The following is a 25,222-nucleotide window of genomic DNA, read 5'->3' as shown; positions in this document are numbered from 1 at the left end:
ATGACGAGGGCTTAGCTTAGCTTTAGCTTTAGCTTCAGCCAGTGAGCTGGAGTGACTGACAGGCTCCTGATCGTCTGACATGATAATCTGAGAGAGGCTGCTGTGACATTTGCTGCCCAAACTGAGGGTTGCTGTCATTGGCGTGATGTAAACATACTTGACGGCGTCCCAACGTTGGCCACTGCAGTCAGGACAAAACTAAAATTCATCCCACACTTTCTTATGTATCCGTTCAGTTTCAGCTCTTTTGTCTCGTGTAGAAAAAATGAAGCCAACGTATCAGAAGAAAAAACCCAGAGTTAGATGATCTGTGAGCGATAGGCAGGACTTGGCCAATCAGATTCAAGTATTTAAATTCTTAGTTGAGGACTTCCCCAGAATGTCCCGTGTAGCGTTTAGCCACATTACCCTTTTGGAAATTTGGAATGTTGTTTTGGCAATTTGGAACATTGTCATTTTTGGAATAATGTGAAAGTACAGTTTTCATTTTAAGGGCATGTCGGGGGTAGAGCTGTTATTCTAGAAGCGTTTCCACGGGGACCAGCATTAGCTTGCACACACTGCAGCGAGGTAGATCATTAAAATGTTCCAGGCCATGATGCTCCAGACAAGACGCTGTTAGCGGATGCGTTTGATGTGTCCTCTTACTGGCTTTGAGGAGAATTTCAGTGGCTTGCTGTTGAACTCGATCTCTGGCTGCCTCCAGCTCACATTCAGCCTCCTTCTGACGGATCTCCACGATCTCAGAGTTCTGGGTCACCTCGTCCAGCTGCTTGGTTAACTCCTGGGGAGGGAGGGCCATACAGCAGGTCAACACAAGGAAATGGCATTCATTCCAAAGACTTAATTGACAAGAGCAATAGTTTTGTTGGTCCAAATCTACAAGGAATCTGACTCGGTTCTCCACTGACTCCAAATCAGTACCAGATGTAAGTACTGGACAGGAAGTAGAGGACATGCCTCTTTTTATTGCATTTTTCTACATTTGCTTGAATACATTTCTGCTTCCAATATTTCATATATAATAAATACAACACTTTCTCCAACCAAAACACTTTGTTCCACATTTTCAGTTTTTTGGAAATTGAAAGGAAGCTAAAGTCGCAGACACAAGTGAGAGTCAGAGGTGCAGAGGAGAGCTTGAGACGCAGGGCAGGACACGACTGGGGTGAACCTGAAAGCAGCGGCTGCGAGGAAGCGTTCGCTCTGACAGGTCTCCTCATCACCTCCACGTCGCCGCTGTACGTGCGGTTCAGAGAGGCGAGTTTGAGAGACGAAAGGAACAAACCTGGAGGAGCATCGCTGGCAGAGAGTTTGTGCAGTTGGAGGCATGTTTGTAGAATAATACAGATACTGAGGATGGAGAATTGAAATGCTGACACGTTAATGAGAAGAACTCAAGAATACACACACACACACAGACACACACACAGACACACACACAGACACACACACACCGCTCTGACTGTTCTCCTCGAACGCTCTGTAACAACTCACGAGAGGAAATTTCAATCTTTCAGTCCAATCAAACGTCCTGCCACGAACTTAATTACAGCCGCTAAAACAGTGAAACCTCAATATGACAAGAACAAGCGAGGAGGCTCTCACAAAGTAGACTTGGTGTCAGTGTGTGTGTGTGTGTGTGTGAGACTGTGTGTGTTAATTTCCCTGATGAGCCCAAGGCAGATAGTTACCCTTTGTGACCGCCTCTTTAGATAAGAGATCTATAATTTGTGTGTGTGTGTGTGTGTGTGTGTGTGTGAGAGAGTTCTTTTTTTAAGATCATGAGTATCACAACTTCATCTTTAGACGGTTCAAGTGCGGAGCTGTCATGACACCGATCACAAGAACACAGGGCTTCTGTGTTTCTATCTGTGTGAGGACCTCCTCGAGGGCTGGAAACCTGTCGTCAGTCCGAGAATAAATAAAAGTAAGAGAAACCATCTAACTATCGATAGCAAACTTTCAGACATTTGGCAACATATGAATATTAGGGGTATACAAGCAGCTAACTCTGCCGTCCACCACTGGAGAAGAAGCGAGTGAAGCAAGGTGGTGTGATAGCAAGAGCGCCAGGCAAACCTCAAACGTAGGAAACTACAACAGCAAAACACGGACGTTTGAACAACGAATAGACTGATCAGGATGGAAGTGCACTGAGCCGCGGTTTCCTCTGGTGTGCTTGTGGGTCTATGACCTGCTGGCTGCGGTGCAACACACAAGTACAGTGAACACTAGGGTGTGTGTGTCTGAGGCCGGAGTAGAAGAGACTTATCTGAACTGAGAAAAAGAAGAATCCAAATGTTAAAGGCAGTTACTCACTACCTTCTCCTCACCGCTCATCAGATTTAAATACCACAAAAAAAGGTGTGCACGCACACACACAGAGTTCTCCTGTCAATCTTTGTAATTGGCCCCCGCTGAATGCTGCATTTAATTTAAACATAAACGGCGTCCGTTCTATGATTTATTTTGTTATCTCGCTAAAAGCCTCCAGCAGACGGTTCAGAAACTTTACCTGAGCCGAAGTACCAGTCCAAAGAAAATGACAACAATAATCTAACACGGTCCAGAGAACAACTGGAGGATCTTTTTTTTTAATGCTTGGCGTGCGCACTTCTATGGAGGCAGGAGAACAGTCAACCATTAATCACATCTGTCTCCGAGAGGTCTTTTTGGCTGAAACTCTGGAGGTTTTCTGACTCAATCAGCAGCTGAGGGAGGATGACAGCCAACACCGAGGCGAGGCGCGTCCTCACACGCATGTTGCAGACTGCTGTTCAATCCGTTTCTGATGCTCCGTTTGTACCCATCACGAGCGCTGGTTATGGTAATTATGCCTCCTGAGATCAAGTAACACTCTGACGTGATGCAACATTTTAATTTTCGAAAGCAAATTCAGTGAAGAGAGTCTAAAAATGTCACTTCGATTCAACAAAAATGCTATTTCATGGAAAACCGGTGACAGCCAGATGACTCGCAGGATGTGACATGCGCACCGAGGCGACACGAAGATCAAAACAAAGATTAAAATATTTGCTGTGAGCTTGTTAAATTAAAATTGTTGATCTGTCGACGATGAACACTAGCAAGGCCAGCAGGATTAAGAGACGCGCTCACAGACTGGGGTTGTAATTAGGAGATTATTGTGCTATTACCTTTGCAGCTGCACAATCTATCAGCCATATTTGCAGAGACGAGTCGAGCAGCCGTGCATCGAGCCGGCTCCTCCCTCTGATACCCGCTGGATTGTGTATCAACAGAGACTCCTGACGATCTGTCAGCGCGTTGCTCTGCTGTGTCTTTATCTGGGTTACGCTTAATTGCTGCCATGATAATAATAAAATATTTTAACTGCAGGCTCACCAGCCGCTGCTGACCTTGATCATATTCTCAGTACCACTGAGAAGGGTGAGTGTGTGTGTGTGTGTGTGTGTGTGTGTGTGTGTGTGTGTGTGTGTGTGTGTGTGTGTGTGTCGGTGGTGGTGGGGGGCTTCAATCAGGGATAATTTCAGGCAAACTTCAGAGTCGATCTTGAAAACAAAACAGACCTACTTACCCGATTCCCCTGGAGCACATGTCAGTTTTAGTTTTAACGCTTGAGATAATCACGAGTCTCACAAACTTACAAAAAAAACAAAAAACAAAACAAGAGACGAATTGTGTTGCTTCTTTTGTACCCATAACAATCATGTTAGCATGTTAGCGTGTCATCAATATTTCGGATTAACGCAGGGGTTTGTTTTGTTCTGACATTCATCAAATGTTTTAAATGTAATTCGTGACAGTACGTGAAGTCAAAGCCCACGTGGTTCTGGACTGAGTGAAATTAACATCTTACAACTCCTTACTTTGTTTGTGGTGTTTTGAAAAACATCCAGAACCCCAAAAGATTATTTTGTTCGCAGCAAACCAGTCTGGTCAGTTCGTTTGAATTCCCGACTTTTCTCTCAAGATTCTGATTATAAACTCAGGATTGGAAGGGAAAAGTAACAAGTCTGACGAAATCTTGACAATTCAAGTATTTCTTAATTTTTCTAAGAAAGCTTCTACAAAAAAAGAATGGCCCTCATGCCCTCTTGGTCTTCTGGTCATTTCATACAGGGTGGCTGCACCCAAGCAGGTTCACACTCACCTTGACGGAGCTCTCGGAGGCGTTGAGTGACGCCTGCAGCTTGTGGGACTTCTCCCTGTTTTCCCGAGCCTCGTCTGTTACCCTGGCCAACTCGGCCCTCAGTTTTCCAAGAGTTTTCTGGAGCGCAGCTTCCTGGGTCTGAAACTCCCGCCTCAGCTCGGCCTCTGTGCGTTTCCACGCCAACAGGTTGTCGGCGGTCAGCTGCTGGGTTCTCTTCATGGCTTCCAGCTCACGTTCATAAAAGGCCTGAGCCTGAGGACAGACAGGTGGGTGAGAAGCTGTTAATCACTGTGGAACTTTTCCTTAATGCCTCGTTTCCACATACAGAAGGCCGGTGTCAGCCATTTTGTATGATCCCGATGGATGTCATACCAAACCACTAATCCCCCCCCCCCATTTTTCAACACCTAAACATGTGACATATCCAAATGCAAGCCTTCAGCATGTCTGCAGAGACAGAAGCTGAGTGCTTTAGCTCCCTTGTAGCCTGTTAGCTCGTCTTCACTAGCGCACTGCCAACCATCCGTCTGAATTCTGCTGCAGAAGTCAGATTTCAGCTCGAAACAAATACTGGACTGAAAACTGATGGAGGGAGGAGCTTTGCAAACAGCAGAGATGATGGAGGACTCCATCGGAGACGGAGGGACTTCTGCTGGGTCACACCACACTGGGAGGTAAGTGGAAACAAAACATAGCAGCCGCCTGGAGGAATGCAGCATGAATCTGGCTTTACCTGATGGTTTTCAATACTTCCACTGACTTGAAATGAGAAATCCAGATGAGTGAGAGTCACACAGCAGTCACAGTGAAAGAAGATGGCTTTATTAAAATTAAAAGCTTTTCACCGCCGTAGTTCATTTGTAACTTTCTACTTCCCTCACTCACATCACTATGGCGCTCTTTAAATCACACTAACGTCACCGTTTCTCTCTAAGCCAGCACTTAGCCGAGAAATTCTACATATTTAATGTACTATTGACTGCTGGCTTCCACCATGAAAAGTATCAAATAACAATTACTATGTACATTTATAGCGATTTTTTTTTTCTCCGACAAGAGATTTTGTGAGGGATTAAAAACAAAAAACAGAGGCATAATGTGATGTTGACTAATGGATGTTCTTTGTTTCAGCAACATTTTTACTGTATTGGAAAACATATTCACACGAAGACGTGCGTATCCCTGAAGCGGCTCATCTGGTACTGACGCCGTTCTGCATTTCTCAACTGTATACGTCCTGAAAAAGGACTGCGCGAGCGTTTCGAATTTTGCCGTTTCTGTCAACCCTCTCTAACGCAACACCTTGAACTCGACTACCTTGCTGAGTTTGGCCTCGTACTCCTCCACCAGCCTCTTCTTGTCCTGTTTGAGCTCCTCCACCCGCTCAGACAGGGAATCCACCTGCAGCACACCAACACGAAATAAATGAAGAAAAATTATGTTAAATCTGTCTAAAAACAGACAAATGTGTATGCGGTTGTTGAGAGTGTGACCTCGGCTTTATGGAGCTGCCCCAGTTTCTCCTGGTCTTTGCTGTAGTTGGCGTTTTGACTCTGGTGGCTGCGGAGGAGCTCCTGGATCTCTTGCCTGTGCTGGCCCTTCAGCTCCTCCAGAGCGACCTTCTTCTCCTGCTCAAACTGGGCCTGGGCCTGGCTGAAGGTACGCAGCTTCTCTTCAAAGGAGCGCCGCATCTCCTCCACCTCCCTGGACATGGAAACCACACGCTGCGTGTGCTGCCAAAACAAACAGGAAAGGAGTGCTCAGTAACAGGAGAATTGATTTAGGTTTTCTTACACAGCGGTGGGCACACTCGCTAAACATCTCTGGGCCAGGAGGCGATGACCTGGCTCAGTGGGTTTTTGACCTTCTGGCTGTTGACCTGCCTCCTAGAAACCAGCAGGAACCCAGCGTGTGAACAGAGACCCAGCGTGTGAACAGAGACCCAGGGTGTGAAAAGAGACCCAGGGTGTGAACAGAGACCCAGGGTGTGAAAAGAGACCCAGGGTGTGAACAGAGACCCAGGGTGTGAAAAGAGACCCAGGGTGTGAACAGAGACCCAGCGTGTGAACAGAGACCCAGGGTGTGAACAGAGACCCAGAGTGTGAAAAGAGACCCAGGGTGTGAACAGAGACCCAGGGTGTGAACAGAGACCCAGCGTGTGAACAGAGACCCAGGGTGTGAACAGAGACCCAGGGTGTGAACAGAGACCCATGGTGTGAACAGAGACCCAGGGTGTGAACAGAGACCCAGGGTGTGAACAGAGACCCATGGTGTGAACAGAGACCCAGGGTGTGAACAGAGACCCATGGTGTGAACAGAGACCCAGGGTGTGAACAGAGACCCATGGTGTGAACAGAGACCCATGGTGTGAACAGAGACCCAGGGTGTGAACAGAGACCCAGGGTGTGAACAGAGACCCATGGTGTGAACAGAGACCCAGGGTGTGAACAGAGACCCAGGGTGTGAACAGAGACCCATGGTGTGAACAGAGACCCAGGGTGTGAACAGAGACCCAGGGTGTGAACAGAGACCCATGGTGTGAACAGAGACCCATGGTGTGAACAGAGACCCAGGGTGTGAACAGAGACCCATGGTGTGAACAGAGACCCAGGGTGTGAACAGAGACCCATGGTGTGAACAGAGACCCATGGTGTGAACAGAGACCCAGGGTGTGAACAGAGACCCATGGTGTGAACAGAGACCCAGGGTGTGAAAGAGACCCATGGTGTGAACAGAGACCCAGGGTGTGAACAGAGACCCAGGGTGTGAACAGAGACTGCCCTGTGAATCCAAAAGCATCCAAAGGTTTGTGCTAACTACCATTTCATTTCCCAGGTTTAGATTTGGATGTGCGGCTTTACATCTTTTATTTCATTTAGATGCACATTTGAAAATCAGCATTCACGTAGTGAGATAGCTGGTAATTACACAATTAGTAGCTTGCACTAACACTAAGGTGCAATTTGTACCTGAGCGGAATCTGAAATGGTTCACTTGCACAGCAAATTTCGTGCAACACAGAGCATTCATTCAGCTCTGTATTAAAGGTGAGGCAGGATGTATCTTATTATGTGAAAACTGAGCTATGGATTTGAAAGAAAGGCAGCACAGTAACTTTCTGCTGCTGCATTATTGGTAAAACAGCAAAGGAGATAAAACTGTTTAGTAAACTGGACATGGTCCATCAATCGTAGAATGTCTTCATCTCTGTTCTTAAAAGACAACTACAGCCCTTTTATGTAGCACATTTGGGGGAACTTTACAGTGTTGTAAATGGACCAGGGACCATTGACGCAGTCTAGAAGGAAGCAGGGATCGAACCACCAACCCTACTTTTACTCGACAGACACTCAACCATCGGAGCCGCGAGGGTGTTAATTTCTAGAGCCTCTCTCTGATGCTCGATGGTGTGAATAATCACCCATTGAACCACGAGAGGGCTGGGACTCTCCACGTCCAGCGGTTCAAACTCATTTCCTGGCTTGCGCTTGGCCACAGAATAATTTGCCTTTTGTCCAACTGAACCACCAAACTTGAGCCTCTGAACTCAGAATATTTGGTTGCTGCCCTATAAAATACCTGTGAAAGGCATTTTATGATGTCTCATTATTGTGTTTTTTGCATGATTTCCTATAAAATACACACAAATACACTGGCAGTTGAGAATGACGAAGTTGTAAATAATTGATTATTACCCTCTCTGCACCGCTGCATTGATCCTTCAGCGAATGGATACAGGGATCTACGATTTATCGAATCCCTACAGAAACGGCCTGTAGCTGAACAATCAATCACAATCAATTGTTCATTCAGTCAATACTGATAACTTTTATTGGCTTATTTTCAATAATGATGATGAGAAAAAAGGTAGAATTCAATCACTTTGTTTATCTGTTACACATAATCGGCTGTTTGTGTGTCACTCGTCGCAGGCATGAGCCCCAGAGGAGCACACGTCCCAGATATGAGCCGCATTTGGGCCAAATCTGGGACACTTTTGCCGCTTATGGCTCAGTTACGGCATTGGCAAGTACTGCGTGGACCAGACCTGGCCAAGAGTTAGCAGATGTGGGCCATAAAAGGTGGTCTCTGGCTAGGCATTCGAGGCCACATCTGGGCCAAACAGTAGCTGTGACCTGGGTTTATTCCTGCAACCAAACTTCATGGATCGGAGAGTAAACGGACGGTTCCTGGACTGATGTCCGGAGTCCTCGGAGTGAGACACCTTTAAGAGTGCGCATGTGTGAGCAGCTTCATGTTTTGCATGGCTGCCTATGTCAACAGAGTGTAAATGTGTGTGTGAATGTGTTGCAAAGCAAGTACAAACTGTTAAATATGCTTCTAATAATAAACACAGAAAAGAGCACAGGACTGGTGGAGCCGCGAATGCACAAGCAGTCAAGCACCCAGCTGCTGACTGACGTGCTGCCAGAGCTCCTCCAGCCTCCCAGCAGGACAGGAAAACAGATATTAGCGCTGATGACCTGCAGCTGAGACCGCAGCCTCCTGCGGGGCGCAGCTGCCTCTTACCCCTGATACACTTCATCATCATCTACCTGAGCCTCGGTGCAGAGCTGCATGTCCTCCACCCTCTGACGGTAGCTCTCGAACTCGGCCAGCGCCTGCCTCTTCATCCTCTCGTGGAGATCCATGGATTCCTCCAAAGACTGGATCCGCCTCTTCAGGTCCATCTCATCGCTGATCTTGCTCTTGTACTGAAACAAGCAGGCAGGCTTAAAAGAGCATCCTCCAAGTTTGTTGTTTTGATTATAGGAAGCGTGGTCGAACTGCTATTGCAAGGGCCTTTTTTTTTAATGAAATATTTCAAGAAGAGTCAGACAAATACAAGTCATTCCGAATAGAAGCGGAATGTCTGATTTTGTTGTTGTTTTAATTTCTGCTTCAGAGTCGGACAAACAGCGTTCCTCATGTCTGAATGGGTTCAACAGCCGTCAAATCCCACCAGCAAACATTCCTTACAAACCTCAAGCATGTAAATGTCGGTCCGTGTACGTTCAGCTGTTTGAGGGTTCTCACGTTGCAGCCAGAAAAGCAAGTACATCCCATGAGGGGTGATGACATATAGACCTGAATAATTCATGATTAGCTGATGAAATATTGATAAGTTCATTTTCAATGTGCTATTCGCTCCCTGGTTCTCCAGTGGATCAGCTTCTATGCGGCAGTGGAATCACATAATTGAGTGTTAAGCAGCTAAAGATGGCAGGAAGACGTGCAGCCTGTTGACTTCCCCGACTGAATGAATACAGCCGCTGACCACAAAGAGTTCATTTAAATTATTTCCCTGATTCAAAAGTCCAAAAGGCCCAATTATACTGATTCAGTCTGTCATTCATGCCAACAGTAACCGGGGAGCACTGAGAGAGAGCAAACCTCTGCCTAAATAATGTAATAATAGGGAATAATGTAACTCTCCCTGCTTAGAATAACTCAAACATCTCCATAAATAAAATGCTTCCTGTCCAAATATGGAGAAACCTAACCACTGTTCTCCATATCCACATGATGAAGATGAACTTTTCTGACATTTCTGTCCCAGGAAACCTCAACTTTAAAAGTTTAAGAGTGGTGATAAAACATTAATGTTAAGTAGGAACAATTGAATAAAAAAGCTTTCTAAACCTGTAATATCTTCTCTCTGGTCTCAGACAGGATCTGCTGCACCTCCTCCTCATGCGCCTCCTTCAGCGTAGCGATGGCCGCCTCGTGCTCGTCATTTTTTGTGTTCAGTGCATAGATAACCTGCAACAGAGAAGGACGGAAACCATCAGGAGGCATTCAGGGAAGGGAGTCACATAGTTGCGTCTGATGTTTTGTCCAAAAATGGAAGTGGACATTTGACACACATGACACAACAGAGGAGGACAGCGGGGTGCGAAGGCGAGGAGACGTGAGGCAAGATAATGAAACCCAGATGAAAGGAAGTCTGGAAAAGTTCCTCCTACATCGTCTACAGTGTCATCAACCATTTTACCCCTGAATGTCAAAATAATTAAGTTCCATTTATGTGGAAAACCTGGAAAGTTTTGAAGCATTAGGATGAAACCTGGAAAGTTTTGGAGCATTAGGATGACGGTTGGCAAAGACAAAAACTTGTTTCTGCTACTGCTGATGATCAAGTTTTGTTGCAGTTTAAAAGCACATTTGTACCAAGACGCGTGCACATGCCTGCATGCATGCAGGTTTTTGGTAAATGGGCTGAACCCTTTGCCTCAGCACGGAGTCCTAAAACCTGCAGGCTTATTAGCATCCCCATCCTCCCTGAGGTCTGACATCCATACGATTAAAATATCATACATGGCTTGAAATGACATGAACAGAGAGGAGAGGAGAAAGAAGGGAAGAGACAGGAAAAACAACAGCAGCAGTGAAATCCTAGATCCGTAGGAAGTCCAGTCTTGAAACACAACATAATACAGTTTGGGGAAGTCGGACATGAACTCAGACAAGAGCAGCTGGCAGCAGGGATCCAACACCATCGTCTGCTGTCGTGTTGATGGAATTCCTAACTTGCACGTGAATTTGTTTCCCTGAAGTCACGTATGACAACTTTGCCTCGACCAGCTTACAGATCAACCGTGACAAAGACGTAGCCAGCAAAGAAACGTGCTAATGTTTGCTGTCGTGATGCAAATGAGCGGACGTGACGAGTGAGCGAGCCGTGGCCCGCAGCCAGCCTCCTGTGGAGGAAACCTCACAGCTACAAAGCTGTTTTCTTTTTTCTGGGGGATAAAAATAACACAAACAAACTGTTGTGCATGAGATTGACCTTTAAATCCCACCCAAAAATACATGCAGCCAGTCAGATGGCCATAATCTGACAGCACAGCGATCCCCCACTCACAGGCAGAGGGAGCAGAAATGGGTTTCACATTTCCACATCAAAAACCCCGGACCACTCGTCCCCCATCCCTCGCTCTCTGCTGTGAGAAACAAAGCTGTGTGTTTGTTGCCTCTTTGAAAAAGCCGGTCAATAATTCAGCACACTGATGTGTGTGAAGGAGCTAAAGAGCCTTTGTTTACGTCCAACCAGAAACTCTGTCAACAGAATTAGAAGAGGTGTGCAGGGGGAAAAGGAGGAAAGAAAAAGGATGACAAAAGCTCTCTTTTAAGACACACACACACACACTCTTGCCAAAATAACAAACACGAGTGTACGCACAAACGTGACGAAGTGAGCACAAACACCAGCAGAGGCTGTCAAGATCCTCCTGACCCTGATGCGTCCCTGTCCAAACTCATCAGCCTCATTTCCCAGACAAATAGCCAGAGAAGCAGACGAGGAGACAGAGACAATGTGTGTGTGTGTGTGTGTGTGTGTGTGTGTGTGTGTGTGTGTGTGTGTGTCTGTCTGTCTCACACACTGTAAAATGCCAATTATGGCCTGAGAGACAATGGCTACAAATATTGCTATTACTGTCATCATTAGGAAAAAAATCAATGTTGAATCCTGACAACCAACAACGTGCCAGAAGCTGCCGCTGGTGTAATGGCGCCTGCAGATGCTCACCAACATTCTGGGTTAAAGATTTACAATATTTTGGGCTGCTGTTCATGACAGCGCTGCCACTCATTTTCCCTCACAAAAAATCAATAAAAGGCAGCTGCATATGAGGGAGGATTTGCACTCTGCGGGCTCTCTTTCCCTGGGAATGAGGGCAAATGCAAAGCATGCAACTCTTTGCTGATTGCAACTCTCTACTTGGAAATTGTCATGAAATGAGAAGGAACATTGTGTTATTGATGGCCATAATCACAGCGAACTCTGTCAAACGCAGCGCTGCAGCCGTCAGATATGCCAGGCGACCGACTGATCAGCTCCTCCTACTCCTTTACACACGAATCCTGAGTTACATTTTCCTCATCAGCTGTCTATCTAACCACCCACGACTCAATCTGATATTAATGGGAACGCTAATTACTCTGACTTTCTTCTTTTGACCTTGATGTTTCATGTCTACAACGTCTGCAGCCTCCGTTGGACACGGAGAGCTTCCAGATCCTCCCGCCTGCTATTTACTGACAGATGTCATCAGGCATCTGTTACCCACAGTTCTGATTTCAGGCACTGAAGCAAAAACCCATTCAGAGAACATTCAACTGTGCTAACTTGTTGGTTTTGGATGAAGATGGGTTTTGTTAGAAATAGTTACTTTTTAAAAAAGACAAAAAAGAGAGCTTCTGGGTGTTTTTGCGCCGCTGCTAACGTGACCCTGCGTGTCATCTTACATCATCATCAGCCTCGTTGTCATCAAAGACACGCTCAGGTGAGTTTATTAACACTGAGACGAAGGAAATCATCTTTGCTTGCAGAAAGAGAGGTAACTTAAACTCTATGTCAGTTACCATGGAAACTGACTCTGAGAGCATGAACGTCTCCTCGACAAAGCAAAGGTTTCTCTCGCTCTCTCGCTGCTCCTCAGCGCGCCGGCTCACTCAGTCAGTCCCTAACAAAGCTGGTGTGGAAAGAAGAACATTAATTACCAGAATCAAACTCTGGAGTGGAGATGAGTTTGTTACTCAGACTAAAGTAGAGCTCCTCCCACTCACACCCAGGCTCTCCACAGCACCCGGTCACCCTCACCGCTGAAGGAAATCTCTCTGTCCTTCTTGCGACTGGAAGTCACTGAGTGTAACACTGCAGACTGCACAGCTGCACCAGAGATGTTTACAACACATCTTCTCAAATCTAAATGTAAAATATTGGCATGAAGCTTTCTGACACGGTGGATCAATGAGTACTGATGTCAGCCGTGATGGAGCATGAATCCTCTAATCTTGGAGATGATATGCTAATATTTGTGAGCGAGCAGGATGGCGGTGCAGCAGCACAAGAAATAAAGTCTTCATGTCTTTGAGAAAGTATAAAAATATCCCCCTTTCACTGGATCCAGTTGTGTGTTGTAGGCACTTGTTGGCAAGAGAGCATATTTCTAATGTGTGAATGTGGAAGAGAAGATAATGGAGGAGAGAGGGAGGGAGGCAGGGAGGGAGAGAGTCTGCCTGGGAGCAGTAATTCATTCTCATCTGCTCGGGTCGATCCGCTCACGTCCTTGGAGGAGTTTGCATAAATGACAGTGATGAGGCCGAGAGATAAGGTGACAGCCAAATGCCACAAGTTTCGTCTGTCTGCTGTGAGAAAGTCACAGCTGAAGAAGCCGCCCAGACTTTCAGCAGGCGCGGTGCAGCTGAGCCCCGGCTAGGACACAACTCTGCTGTCAAACACTGTCAAAACCAGACCGGAGAACCCGGGTCTGTGGAGCGAGGGGGCTGTGGCCAGCAGGGGGCGACTCAAAAAGCCGGAAAAACACACAACTCATCACTCCCACCTTTATTAGGTGAGCCTTTAATTCTAGTTCTTATTCTTAATTCTCTCCGGCTGCTCGTTTAACAGCTCGTATTTTAGTGTGAAGCCTCGTTGGTTTTTTTTGATTTGCTGCCGTTTTTGCAGCAACTGCCTGAAGAGTATTTTTCCACTGTATTTTCATTAAATATTCATATGAAATCTTACTAAAGGCTCATTCGTATTCCCTACAAATGTCCAACAACAGGCACCATCATTGACGAGACTCTGGGTAGTTCAGTCCGATGTGTGGTACTGGTGTGACGTGCTGTCAACACACGCTAGCAAACAGGGCTTTTAGCCCGCCTCCAACTTTTGGGCAAGAATTCAGGCACAACCGCCGTCACAACAAAACCATATTGTTCACTAAAAAAACAAAAAACAACAACAACAACAACAACGTATCACAGTTTTTCGTTGCTGCAACTTCTCTCCATTTACCGGCTAGAAAGGCAACGCAGTGAAGAAGACGCTGGCAAAAAGAACTGCTGTCAGTATAGTGATGTCGTGCTCTGATGATTCCATTCACACTTTAATAACAAACATGACCACACACACACACACACACACACCGTCCACCATGCACAGATACCAGGTTCTGACCTGGTTAATTGGATCCAGCTTGATGAAACCCAGTAACCTGAGTCAAGACTTTCCTGAGTATTTTCCTCTCATACGGTGATCCTGGGGATGTTTTCCTGTGTTCCTCTGGTTCTACTCTCTACTCTACTCTACCCTCCTCTGTTGCTTGGATACGGAAGCTGTTTCTGGACTCTTCACATCAGTCTGTCAACTTGATTTTCCACCTCGCACACCGACCACATGAATGTTAATATCTCTGAGCCCATTAGCAAGCAAATGGATCAGCAGATCAGCCCCAAACAACAAACGACTCTCTTTACTCCGTTCTTTGGTTCTGAAAATGATGAGGGTTGTTAAGAGCTGGGAAGTCTAACGATATTCCCTTATTCCTGCTCCCGTGACGACTCACAAAACTAATCTCAACTGAACAAAACCAAACCTTATTTCTAGAGCAGCGGTGCTGGTCTGTCAGGGTGGGACGGAAGGAGGTTTTACATTTGAAACAAGAGTGACGATCAAAGATTCTGTTGAGTCTGGAGTTCACTGTCAAATCTCAGATTGCCTGAGCGCTATTTTAAGAAAGCTTCCAGCATTTCCTCGTGGGGAAGGTGATTCTAGTCTGGGATTATTTATCTTGCAGATTTGTTGCTGCATCTTCAATCCAAACACAAACAGATTTACACGTGTTGTGTATATCTGTGCGTGTGTGTGCCTGTGTGTGTGTGTGTGTGTGCGTGCGGTGTGGGCCTCACCAAGCCATCAAGGATGACGAGAGTGCTGCAGTGCAAGGAGGTGAAGGTGAATGTTGATCAGTGGGTGTGGTGATGAATAAATCCAGTGGGAGTGTTTACGTGGCGCCTGATGCTCAGATTTGAATTGACGCCCACACAGATAAAGGACTCAGTCAGCCAACTGCATTAAAACTACTTAATTTGTTGGACTATTTGTACTTTTATTATCTTAGTAATCCAGCAAAGATCCATGTATTCAGTGAAAAAAATGGACATGTACGTGTTTGTCAGGGGCCGTTGTCGTTCAGATTAGAGATTCAACTTCCATTCATGTGATTAAACTTCAAACTACTCAAATTTGCATGGACATCATGTCATTCATTCCAAGGTTGTTGTTTTTTTTTAATAATCTGAATGTTCAACTCATGTAAAGATGAACTCTACCAGATGAGCTCAGTGGTCACCAGCGCGTCTAAATTCCTGCGTTTTCTCTCCAGTTCTACTCTCATTTGGCAGTCGCTTTCGTCTGAAGAGACGTTCAAAACAAACTTCGCCCTCGTCAACTAATTAACAACATTTCTGACACATCATTGGATATCTCAGGAGAATTATGATTTTTATGCCCCTCCCACTTCTGTCACATGAAAAGGACTCCAGCCCCCCAAATCCTAAAGAATCCTAAATCCTAAAGAAGTGGCTAGAAAATGGTGGATAAACTGCTGACAGCGTCACGTGACCTGGGTGAAGGGAGCCTAACCCTAACCCGACCGCCATCCAATCCCGTTTGGACAGTCTGAGGACACGCACAAACACTTCAGCTGTCCATACTGTTAGCAGCGAGCTAACCAGAATTTGCTCGCTGGGCTAATGGAAATGTCAGGTTCACCTGCTTGATCACAGCTATTGGCCAATGAAACGCCAGTCAAAACCTCCCCGGGTTTGCACGAAACACATGAATACTCAGAAAGGAACGGCACATGTTCCTTTAATTTTCACCGGGCTACCACGCCGGGTTTATTCTGCACTGTAACTCCAAAGTCTTCCAACTGGCAGGATGAGAGCCACCAAAATGAATTCCAGTAATGTGCAACCGAGGAATCACAAAACTATATGAAGTGACAGAGCAGAGAAAAATGCAGGCGTGTCAGCAGGTGGGAGATTTCCTGCGAGGGACTTTGGCTTTACAAAAGACAGGAAACTAGAAGGCTGGTTCTCTTCAGACCGAAGGCTGAGGAGATCTAATGACTCCTGAGGAACAGAAACACACAACGCTTATCGCTCAGCGCGAGTCTGATGAGACTTTGATGATAATGATGATGTTAAATAACGGCCGTTTGACTCATCTCAGCACGAGTCATTCTCCAGCCGCAGCTTTTAGGGGGGTTGAAATATAATGTACTGAACTGTAGTGTGAAAAAGACCATCTTCCCACTGCTTTGTCCAGGTCAAACCTTCATACATTTCCATCGGATCCATCTGTACATTTCAGTCGTGGCAGGGATATGAATGATCTCTGAACACTGTCATGCGTCCGCCGGCCTTTCAGCACTGAATCCCTCCACGTATGAGGGTCTGTGTTTCCGTGGCAGCGTATTGATCCCTGCACACTCGGGGTAGAAATCGTTAGCGTCGTGGAAGCGGGGCAATGGGGAGCTGTAGCATTTAATTGCTGCGACAACTATTGATGTGTCATTTCTCAGGCTGAACCCTTTTAGAGACGGTGATGCTGCAGACGGTGGTCTTGTTTAGTGGGAGGCGGCTTTAGAAAGCAATTAACTTCATCATTACTGCTGAATGCTAAACTATTGTTGTGTTGATGGGGACCTTGTTTTCTCCTCGTGCTCGCGTCATTCTTTCCATCCAAACCTTAACAGTTCCACTGGAGAAAAGCCATTCTTTCCTCTGGGAGAATTCATTCAGAAACACGAGCTGTAATCTCCCGCTGAGAAAGCACTAACACGATATATATTCAGCTCAAATGAACTTATTTATTTTTTGTCTATTTCTGGCTTTTTCTTCCTTTTTGCATCTGATAAAATTGAACAATTTAGTAATGATAAATAATATAAAACTACTGACCCTGCAGCTTGGTGCACTTATTTATTTGAATGAAAAAAACCTCGCTGACTAAATACATCCCAGCAGGCGATCAAAGCTTGACTTTGTACAAATATAGAAGACATATGAAATAAAAACATGGGTAAACTCCTTCTTGGTCCGAGGGAACCTGTATCGAACACTTCAATGTGATTATTCCAGCAGAAAAAAACGTGGAAGTGATGTCATGAGCCTGTTTCTTGGCCTCGTGAGCTGCGTCGGCCGGCGCGGGTCAACAACATCGGCCTGGTGAACCGACGTCACTCTGCATGTAAGTTGAGCGCTGACGAGAAGATGCTCCCTGGGCCTTGTGGAGATATTCTGAAGAGATGTCTGGGGATGGATGGCAGCAATGCTTCTGATAAGGTTTTGAGCTGGTCGTTACTGAGCAGCTCCGTTAACGATCCGGCTGGAAATTTGGATGGCTTTTGACGTGTAATCACTACTTTGAATATCACTTAGCTGAACAATGAGACGAGATCGAAGTGCAAAGCCTCCGGAGCTGCAGTGAAGCAAATTAAACATTCCATTATGATCCTACGCTCATTATCATTTAATCATTGACTAATTGGAAAGTTAATTTCTCATTTTGAGCAGCGAGGTCCGTCCTACATATTCAGTATGTTTTCAGCCGTCTACAGGCAGATGAGGATGAGTTGCAGAACTGCCCAAACCGAGCTGAGCTGGCCTGCTACTCGCTGCGTGTCGGGGGCTTTGTCCATGCTGAGGTTTCATTTCAAAAAGCAGAGCTCAAATTAAGTCTGCGCCTCACATCAACACAACTCAACTCACTTGTCAAAGCCTTAAAATGCAGACCTTTGAAAACTTGGCAGCAGATTTTCTAAGTTGATAATAAAAAGTGATGTTAAAACTTTGCGGACCAGTGATTGGTCAGTGAGGATCGTCGTCAGAATCATCACCGCGTCAGTCGGCAAGCTACTAGAGTTTTTCTGATTGCACTCCATTTTATCTTATTGGATTGAAGGCAACTAACAAGACCAGGGAGGAGGTTCCGAGGTTCTACTGAAAAAGGATCCAGAGCTCACAGCAATAAGGGCCTAGAGAGGCAGCACCTAGAGGGACGTTCTCATCCTGCTAGAGTAGAAAAACCGTCGTTGTTATGGGCGGGGCTGGAGCCCACGGACGCAGCGACCATACACATCCATGACATCCATGATTGGTTTTACAGTTCACGGCTCACTCCTCTGTGGGCCAGCAAAGGTTCTAAAGTTATGTGTGGTGTATCTGTCCAATCCACCACCAAAAGAACCGGGCAGGCTGCCGTGCTGAACAACACAAATTCTCCCCAAGTTTCAGGGTGTAGGTTGCTAATAGCAAGCAAGCTAGCTCAGAGTTCGCTTGAAACACCACCCTTTAAATATCTTCCATAGTTGAAGATGACGTTACAGCCGTCGAATGAATGGTTGCTATGACAACCAGCTACAGAGGGGCATTGTGGCAAGGCAGTGTGAAGTTGGAAACTTCGCCCCGAGCCTTCAATAAGTGGCGCCGCCACGTTACATAGACCTGTACTCAAGCTAGCTGTTGGACAGCAAATGCTACAACACCTAAAGACCCCGGCCCAGTTCCCATGTTTGGCTTTCCACCTGCTAATTAGCCATGAAGCTAACAAACTTCAGCCCAGGCCCACTTAAGTCGGACTGACCTTTAGCTATTCTCCTTTAAGTGACACTTTCTTGGCAAAAAAAACAGTCTCCGCAATATTTTCAAGTAAACGTCACCACTGCAATGCGCTGCCCCCCCCCCCCCCCCCCACAGCCCAACCCCCACCATCATAAAGTTTCATACTTCTAAATAAAGGCATAGCACACGGGGGCAATGTGCCATCTCATTTCCACAGCCTCAATATGATGCGTTTACTGGAAATTAATTTTTAAAAGCAGATAGAGAGATAGCAGGCTTATAATTACTTTAATTATAATGCGTGGCTGTGATCTGCTAAACTGTAAGGTGCACCTTAATCCGCCAGCTAATTATGGGATGTTCAGCGGCGGTGAAGGGTGCGGTGCTGTTGCCGAGACGGAGGCTGAACAGGGGTAAATGCAAAGTTTGGCTTCAATTCAATGCCTGATCGGTGCACCGGCTCCTCTGGTTTGATACCAAACCAAGTGTATCGACATCAGACGTTAAAGGTAGAATCCTGCTGAAACAAAGTTGTGACTCGCTCTGGGAATGTCTTCAGTCAGAACCGAGAAGGGGCTTTCTGCAGAATGTACTTGTTTACTGGTCTATTCTGGGAAAGCTTTCAATACAAATCCATTACATACTTTAACTCTGAACATTGCTGAATAAATCAAGATTCCTGTCAACGCGGTTTTGAACACAATGATGTTCGATCTCCCCACTTCGGCCTCCATGGCTCCATTCGAACGTATCGTCTCCTAGTCTGAATAAAAAATGAAAACACAATACTGAGACATTTCACTCTCAACCTGGAAATTGACTCACACTTTCAGAGTAAGAGATTTGTGATACTCCACATTGCACTGCTGTTGTCTTCAATTAGCTTTTTATGTATCTGATGCCCTTCAATATTTGTGATGTGAACGGAGAAACTGACCTGGGAAACCCCCGGCTGAAGTCAACACACTCCACGCTGACGACTGTACTGCATCTGAATCGCTAACGTTGACAGCACACTTGAAAATACTTCAGTCCTGACTTGTTTTAACGAATGCAATTGGATTTTTGTTATCACAGAGAAAGTGCAGTACCGAAAAAGGTACTGTTGGGTACCTTTGATGAATTTAAAATACCAGCAGTACCATCACTTCAAATGTGAGGAGAACTGTACTTTCAGCTTTTGGCAAATTCGTCAACAAGGGAGGGAGGAAATCAGAGCAAATCTTCCTGTTTAGGAGTCTGGAATCAGAACCTTCGACACTGTTGCTTGAAAATAGACGATGGATTGATTAGTGATTCATTTTCTTTCAATCAATCCACTGATTGTTCCATGAGTTGTCCCATCTGTTAACCTAATAGGTGGTGTCATTGCTCAAGTTCAGTCTAGCTTATTTGCTACAACTCATCACCAATCAATCCCAGACTCCCATGAACAGAGGACGTTGCGTCTGTGGTTGAGCAGCATCGTTTTACTCCTGATTGCTGGCTGCAGCTCCGCTCACACTGCAGCAGGAGACGTGTGTTTCCAACAGCAAACACAAGCGTTGCCATCAACACCAAACAGCACACACCAGTTTCCTAATGGAATGTGTACTGGTGTCCAAGTGATGTCCACACTTTAGTTTACAAAAGTTTACGTGCAGAAAACCTCAGATGACACTGGCAGCGCATTTCAGAGCAGCCTATAGAACACGTCAAACACTCCATGAATAACTTATGAATAAACACACCCAAACTGATTTTAGGTTCCCAGGGAAGCGTTTCTGCTCCACCGGCTGTTGGCAAGGGTGCAAAAAATGCTGCAAATAGTCCGACTAGTGTTGGCAACACACGAGTGATTGTACTGTGGAGTTTGTGGCCTCTAACATGTTTGGTGTTACGTAACCTGAGCAGAGGAGATGTCTGTAATAGAATAATAAGCACCATCTGGAGATATACGGCTCATTCTGAGTGCCTCCTCGAGAGACAAACACACACACAGAAGCGCGCGCACACACACACACACATACACAGAAGCGCACACACACACATGCACATACACATAAAGGCAAAAATGTATAAATTATCTGTGACAGCTGCAGGAGTGGCATTAAAGGAGATCATGTCTTTAAGCAGTACGCACACGCACACACACACATTATATATGTCTATATATATATATATATATATATATATATATATATAGATAGATATATATGAGCTGTAGCTTCTGAATGCAATATTTATAAAAGCTGCACATATTGCGACGGTATGGCAGCGATTGTGGGTTTTCCTATGATGATATTTCTGGCAGGAGAAGAAGAAAGCTGCCATATATGAAACTGAGAGCTTCCAGCTAACAGTTCAAGCAGAATCCACTCCGGAGGACAGGAACATAGCAGGGCTAAATTTAACATCGACAGATCTTGACCAGGTTCTCCAACTTCTTAAATTCAGGCCCTGACATATTTCCTCCTCAACCACATCTAAAGTTAAGTTCTTAACATTCTGGTTTTTCTCTCTTTGTCTGACTTAATCAGCTCAACAGTTCGCCAAAAGAAAGCTTGATAGCTTAATTATAGGTCTGAACAATATCAGAAATATATGGACGTGAAGTGATGAGACAAAGACAAGATGAGCAGAAAAACCCTCCTCTGGGACATTTCGTTTGTCAATGATTGACTTCATTTCCTCTGAGGACTCCAGGGGTCGGACTTTTAACTGTCAGTTAAAAGATCTTGGTTTAGGAGGCCTCGGGAGTTGTGGGACTGATGCAAAACAAAGTTCAGCTTAAAACATGAAGAACAAAGTCAGCATCTTTGTCTCTGCTGTGGACCTGAGTGTGTGTGTGTGTGTGTGTGTGTGTGTGTGTGTGTGTGTGTGTGTGTGTGTGTGTGTTTGTTGTAGGCCCTGACTTGATTACCGCCTCTCCTCAGTCTACTTTGATCTCCTCCTCAGGTCACGGCGATGTCAGACCTCTGGCACAGCTCACAGCTGAGGTTTTGGTACGGGGCTGAAGGGCTCGTCTTGCTCTGCGTAGCTGCATCTCAATAAATATTTCGATTACATGTTTTATTACTGACTTTGCAAAGTGGGTGACGTCAAGGCGTGGGTATTAAATCATACTAGGAGTGATCGCCCTGAGAAAATCCTCCACCGCCTGATATTCAGTTCAGACTATGGACAGAAAAGGTGTACATTTCTTTGCTAATTCAAGAGACCAACTGGTGAGCACTTGACGACACATTTTTGTGTCGAGTATCACTTTAAAATGTGAAATGAAAAGGCCTGACTTAGATCCTGACGGCAGGCCTGGCAGCACCAAGAGGACGCGTGAAGCTTGTTGGGTACAAACACTGACGCATGAATGCAACATTTTCACTTGCAGAAACTTGTTTTCATCTGTTTTGCAGATGTTCACCACTTAAAACTTTCTGTTTCAACCACTGAACTGTGAGAGGTTTTTTCCTGCTTCTTCGCAGTCTTCAGCATTAGCATAACTTTGATTAAACTGCTCTGCATCTGCAGCTGTTCCTCGAGCAGAAACAGCATCAAACAGATGAAGCGGCGAGCTGACGGCCCGCAGCCAGAAGCACGCCGTCCGCTCAGGCAACTTATTATTTCTGCTCTTGTTTGCCGCCCTGTCATCCGTCTATCTGATCTGCTGAGTCACTTCCATTTCATCCTGGTTCTGACCAACCAGATTGGATTGACTCAGAGTTCAATTACAACTTGAAAAGTGAAAGCCTGCTCTCGTTCTGATAAATGGCTTTTGGATGAAAAAGTTTGTCACTCACGGGATGACAATTACCACTCAGTACTTCTGCAGTACACAACAGGTACTGTAGCTCACATCCTCGCTCTCTGACTTATCATACTAATACCTTCAAACACTCATGCAGTACAGTTCCTCTGTGGCCCACACAGTTGTGAGCCAGGGGTGGGACATTTGCAGCCGGTGTTCTAGTGACCAAACCAGGTGTTTTTTTGAGACGTGGGAACACCTGAGGCTCGTGTCCGAGCAACAGAACCGTGTGTTTTCTGCGAGATGTCGGGACATCGTCAGCTTTTATTCTGGTGAAAACAACACGTGCTATCAGGCAGAAGTGGAAACATTTGCCGCTGTTGTCCTGCTGGCAAGAATCCGGTGATTGAAGTGAGACATCAGGACATTAGCAACCACGTTTCTGGCAACAACAACAACAAAAAAATCAATTTTCTGTGAGATATTGAGATATTAGGTGTGTTTTTTTCTTTTCTATTATAAAAAAATAGATTTAAGCTCAAATAATGAACTTTCACAAAACTAACCAAACCTGTAGCACAGTGTCACACCGACACCACCTTCAAATACAGCAGTTTCCACTGAGATAAAAACGAAGGTCTAGCATTTCGCTGGAGGTTGTCTCAGCAGGGCCTCGCGCAGGTGCTCTGATCATGTTGCTGATCGCGTGTAGGACTGCACACGCATGAATACACGCAGCTGAAATCCTTTAACAGAGGTGATGGATGTACTGGAATGACCAGGAACCAGTGACCAGTTCATGTCAGTTTGTCTTGAGCCATTTCAGTTCATGTTGTCACTTCCTGTTCTGCTTTTGTCTGTGACAGCGAAGCCTTAAGATGGTTGAGAACAGAGGAATAAAGAAAGAGAGCGTACCTTGATCCATTAAACCCCCCCCCCCACACACACACACACACACACACATCACCAGTGGGCTTGGAGGAAAACGTGCAGATCAGATTATGTTTCTGTGTGTGAGAGAGAGAGAGAGAGAGAGAGAGAGAATGCTGTGTGTATTTGAATTACAGACACACACCCCTGTGGTGGACAGACAGGAGGTAATGTTTAAGGTTTAAATCCTTCACAAGATAGCGTGACCGACTGCTGGGACGCGGCGTTTTCTGAGTGCGCCGAGGTTGTGATCGGCTGCTACAGGCGGAGTTCAAATTCTGCTAGGAAATGCAGTGAATTGCTGTGTGGTGGTGACACAGATTCATGGATGCTTGCTCGCGCTGGTGTTTAGTAATCTCCCTGCACAGGCTGTTGCTGCAGGAAAAAATACACACATTTTAAACCTGAACATGCAACAAAAAGTAAACTGCAGCACATAAAGTTGTGGCAATTTGTCGTCCAATCATTAAACTGTGAGTTTAAATATGAGTGTGTGTGTTTTTAATGTTCCCTGTGTCAGTTCTTCCACGGAGGTCTGAAAGCCCCTCATCCATTCTGTGAGGTTTAATCACTGAGGAGAGAGATGAGAGGAAAGCTGCAGTGTGAGGATGGACGAGAGGAAGCAGCAGGATTAATCCTGTCTGTGACACACGGCTGCGGCACACCGAGGGGTGTGTGTGTGTGTGTGTGTGTGTGTGTGTGTGTGTGTGTGTGTGTGTGTGTGTTCAGGTGTTTTTTTATTACTACCTTGGTCTCGGAAAATGTCAACACAGGTGTGGAGAGCTACGAGGCAAACAAAGAAGGTGAAGACAGGGTTTTTCAGCCTGAGCTCCTCTGTCTTGCTCACCAGAAATGCGCGCGTGCGTGTGTGTGTGTGTGTGTGTGTGTGTGTGTGTGTTTGAGGCATGTTAACAACTATGTGGGTCCTATGTGGATACTACACCTTCATGTTATGTTGATTAGGCTAAAGCTGGCTGAGCACCTCAACTGGATTTGCCGTCAGAATCCGAGCTGCAAAAAGCAGATGGAGAGTCTTATTGGTCTCGCTGCATCTGTGCTTCCTTGCCAAGATGCCGTGTAGCGCTGAATATTCAGCCGGAAGATCAACCACAGGGATTAATCCCAGGATTTGGGGATTTCCTGCGCCAGATTCCCTCCATGTTTTGGAATCTAGTAAATTAAATATTACAAAATTGTTTTATGTTACATAACGCCAAAAACATCAGCTCTTCGCGGGGGATAAATAGGATGTAACACAACTGTTTGTTCACAATTACAGTTAAAGGAAAGCATCCAATCTGGTGCTGCAGTGTACATCCCGGTGGTCGTTATCTCCTCCAGGTGTGGTGCAGACATGTTCCGGCCAGCAGAACTGCCAGCGCATACATCTGCTGCAGCGGATACATCAGCACGGCCGACAGGTCGCTGTGGATCATGACAGCAAAGAGCGCTGCAGTCGTTCCTGACTTGAAATGTTTGGTTTGAGGTCCTGATTCATTAAAGGCTGCGCTCCATGCCAGCAAAGTAAATGTGGTCTGCGTCCAATAATGATGTCGCCAAGCCAAACAAATGCCAATTTAGCCTAACTAGGCCGCTGTGGATGAAAGGATATATGTGAGCTGGCTCGGCCTGAATGCAGGGATTGACATGTTTCCAGTGAACACGGCAACATGATGATGACAAATCATGCAAGGAGCTACAGACAGAGGCAGAGGTGAATTAGCAACACCCGGCCTACACGAAGTCTGCTGACCTTCAATTTGTCTTCCAGAGGAAACTCTCCTGCTGACTACCTGGCGCTACGGCCGGCGTGGGCTGATTATTCTGTTCATCTACACACCGCGATGGATCTCTCCTTTCAAGGTTGACGTTCATTCACCAGGGCACATCAGCGACACAAATATCTGGTGAAATGTGCAACGCTGTGGTGCGCATTGCTAGACACTAGCTTAAGCTATTATAAGCTGTGCTGAGTACACATGTCAGGATATATGGCACTCACTAGCTAGCTAACT

The 25,222-nt window shown here is 45.7% G+C and overlaps 1 protein-coding gene across 2 annotated transcripts in view; it reads right to left on the bottom strand.

Moving 5' to 3' along the window:
* Nucleotides 1-25,222, bottom strand: part of fam184ab (family with sequence similarity 184 member Ab) — a 118,293-nt gene that overhangs the window by 64,085 nt on the left and 28,986 nt on the right. For both annotated transcript variants that reach the window (XM_086188839.1, XM_086188840.1), the window contains exons 2-7: nt 9,779-9,898; nt 8,692-8,850; nt 5,629-5,868; nt 5,453-5,536; nt 4,136-4,387; nt 649-784 (exon numbers count right to left, since the gene is read on the bottom strand). In XM_086188839.1, coding sequence (XP_086044965.1) covers nt 649-784; nt 4,136-4,387; nt 5,453-5,536; nt 5,629-5,868; nt 8,692-8,850; nt 9,779-9,898 — 991 coding nt within the window. The remainder of the gene's footprint in view (nt 1-648; nt 785-4,135; nt 4,388-5,452; nt 5,537-5,628; nt 5,869-8,691; nt 8,851-9,778; nt 9,899-25,222) is intronic.

This window comes from Aulostomus chinensis, chromosome 20 (assembly GCF_037954235.1).
Source record: "Aulostomus chinensis isolate RoL2024-O1b breed Wild chromosome 20, RoL_Achi_v1.0, whole genome shotgun sequence".
NCBI lineage: Eukaryota > Metazoa > Chordata > Actinopteri > Syngnathiformes > Aulostomidae > Aulostomus > Aulostomus chinensis.
This window is presented reverse-complemented; position numbering and strand designations above follow the sequence as displayed.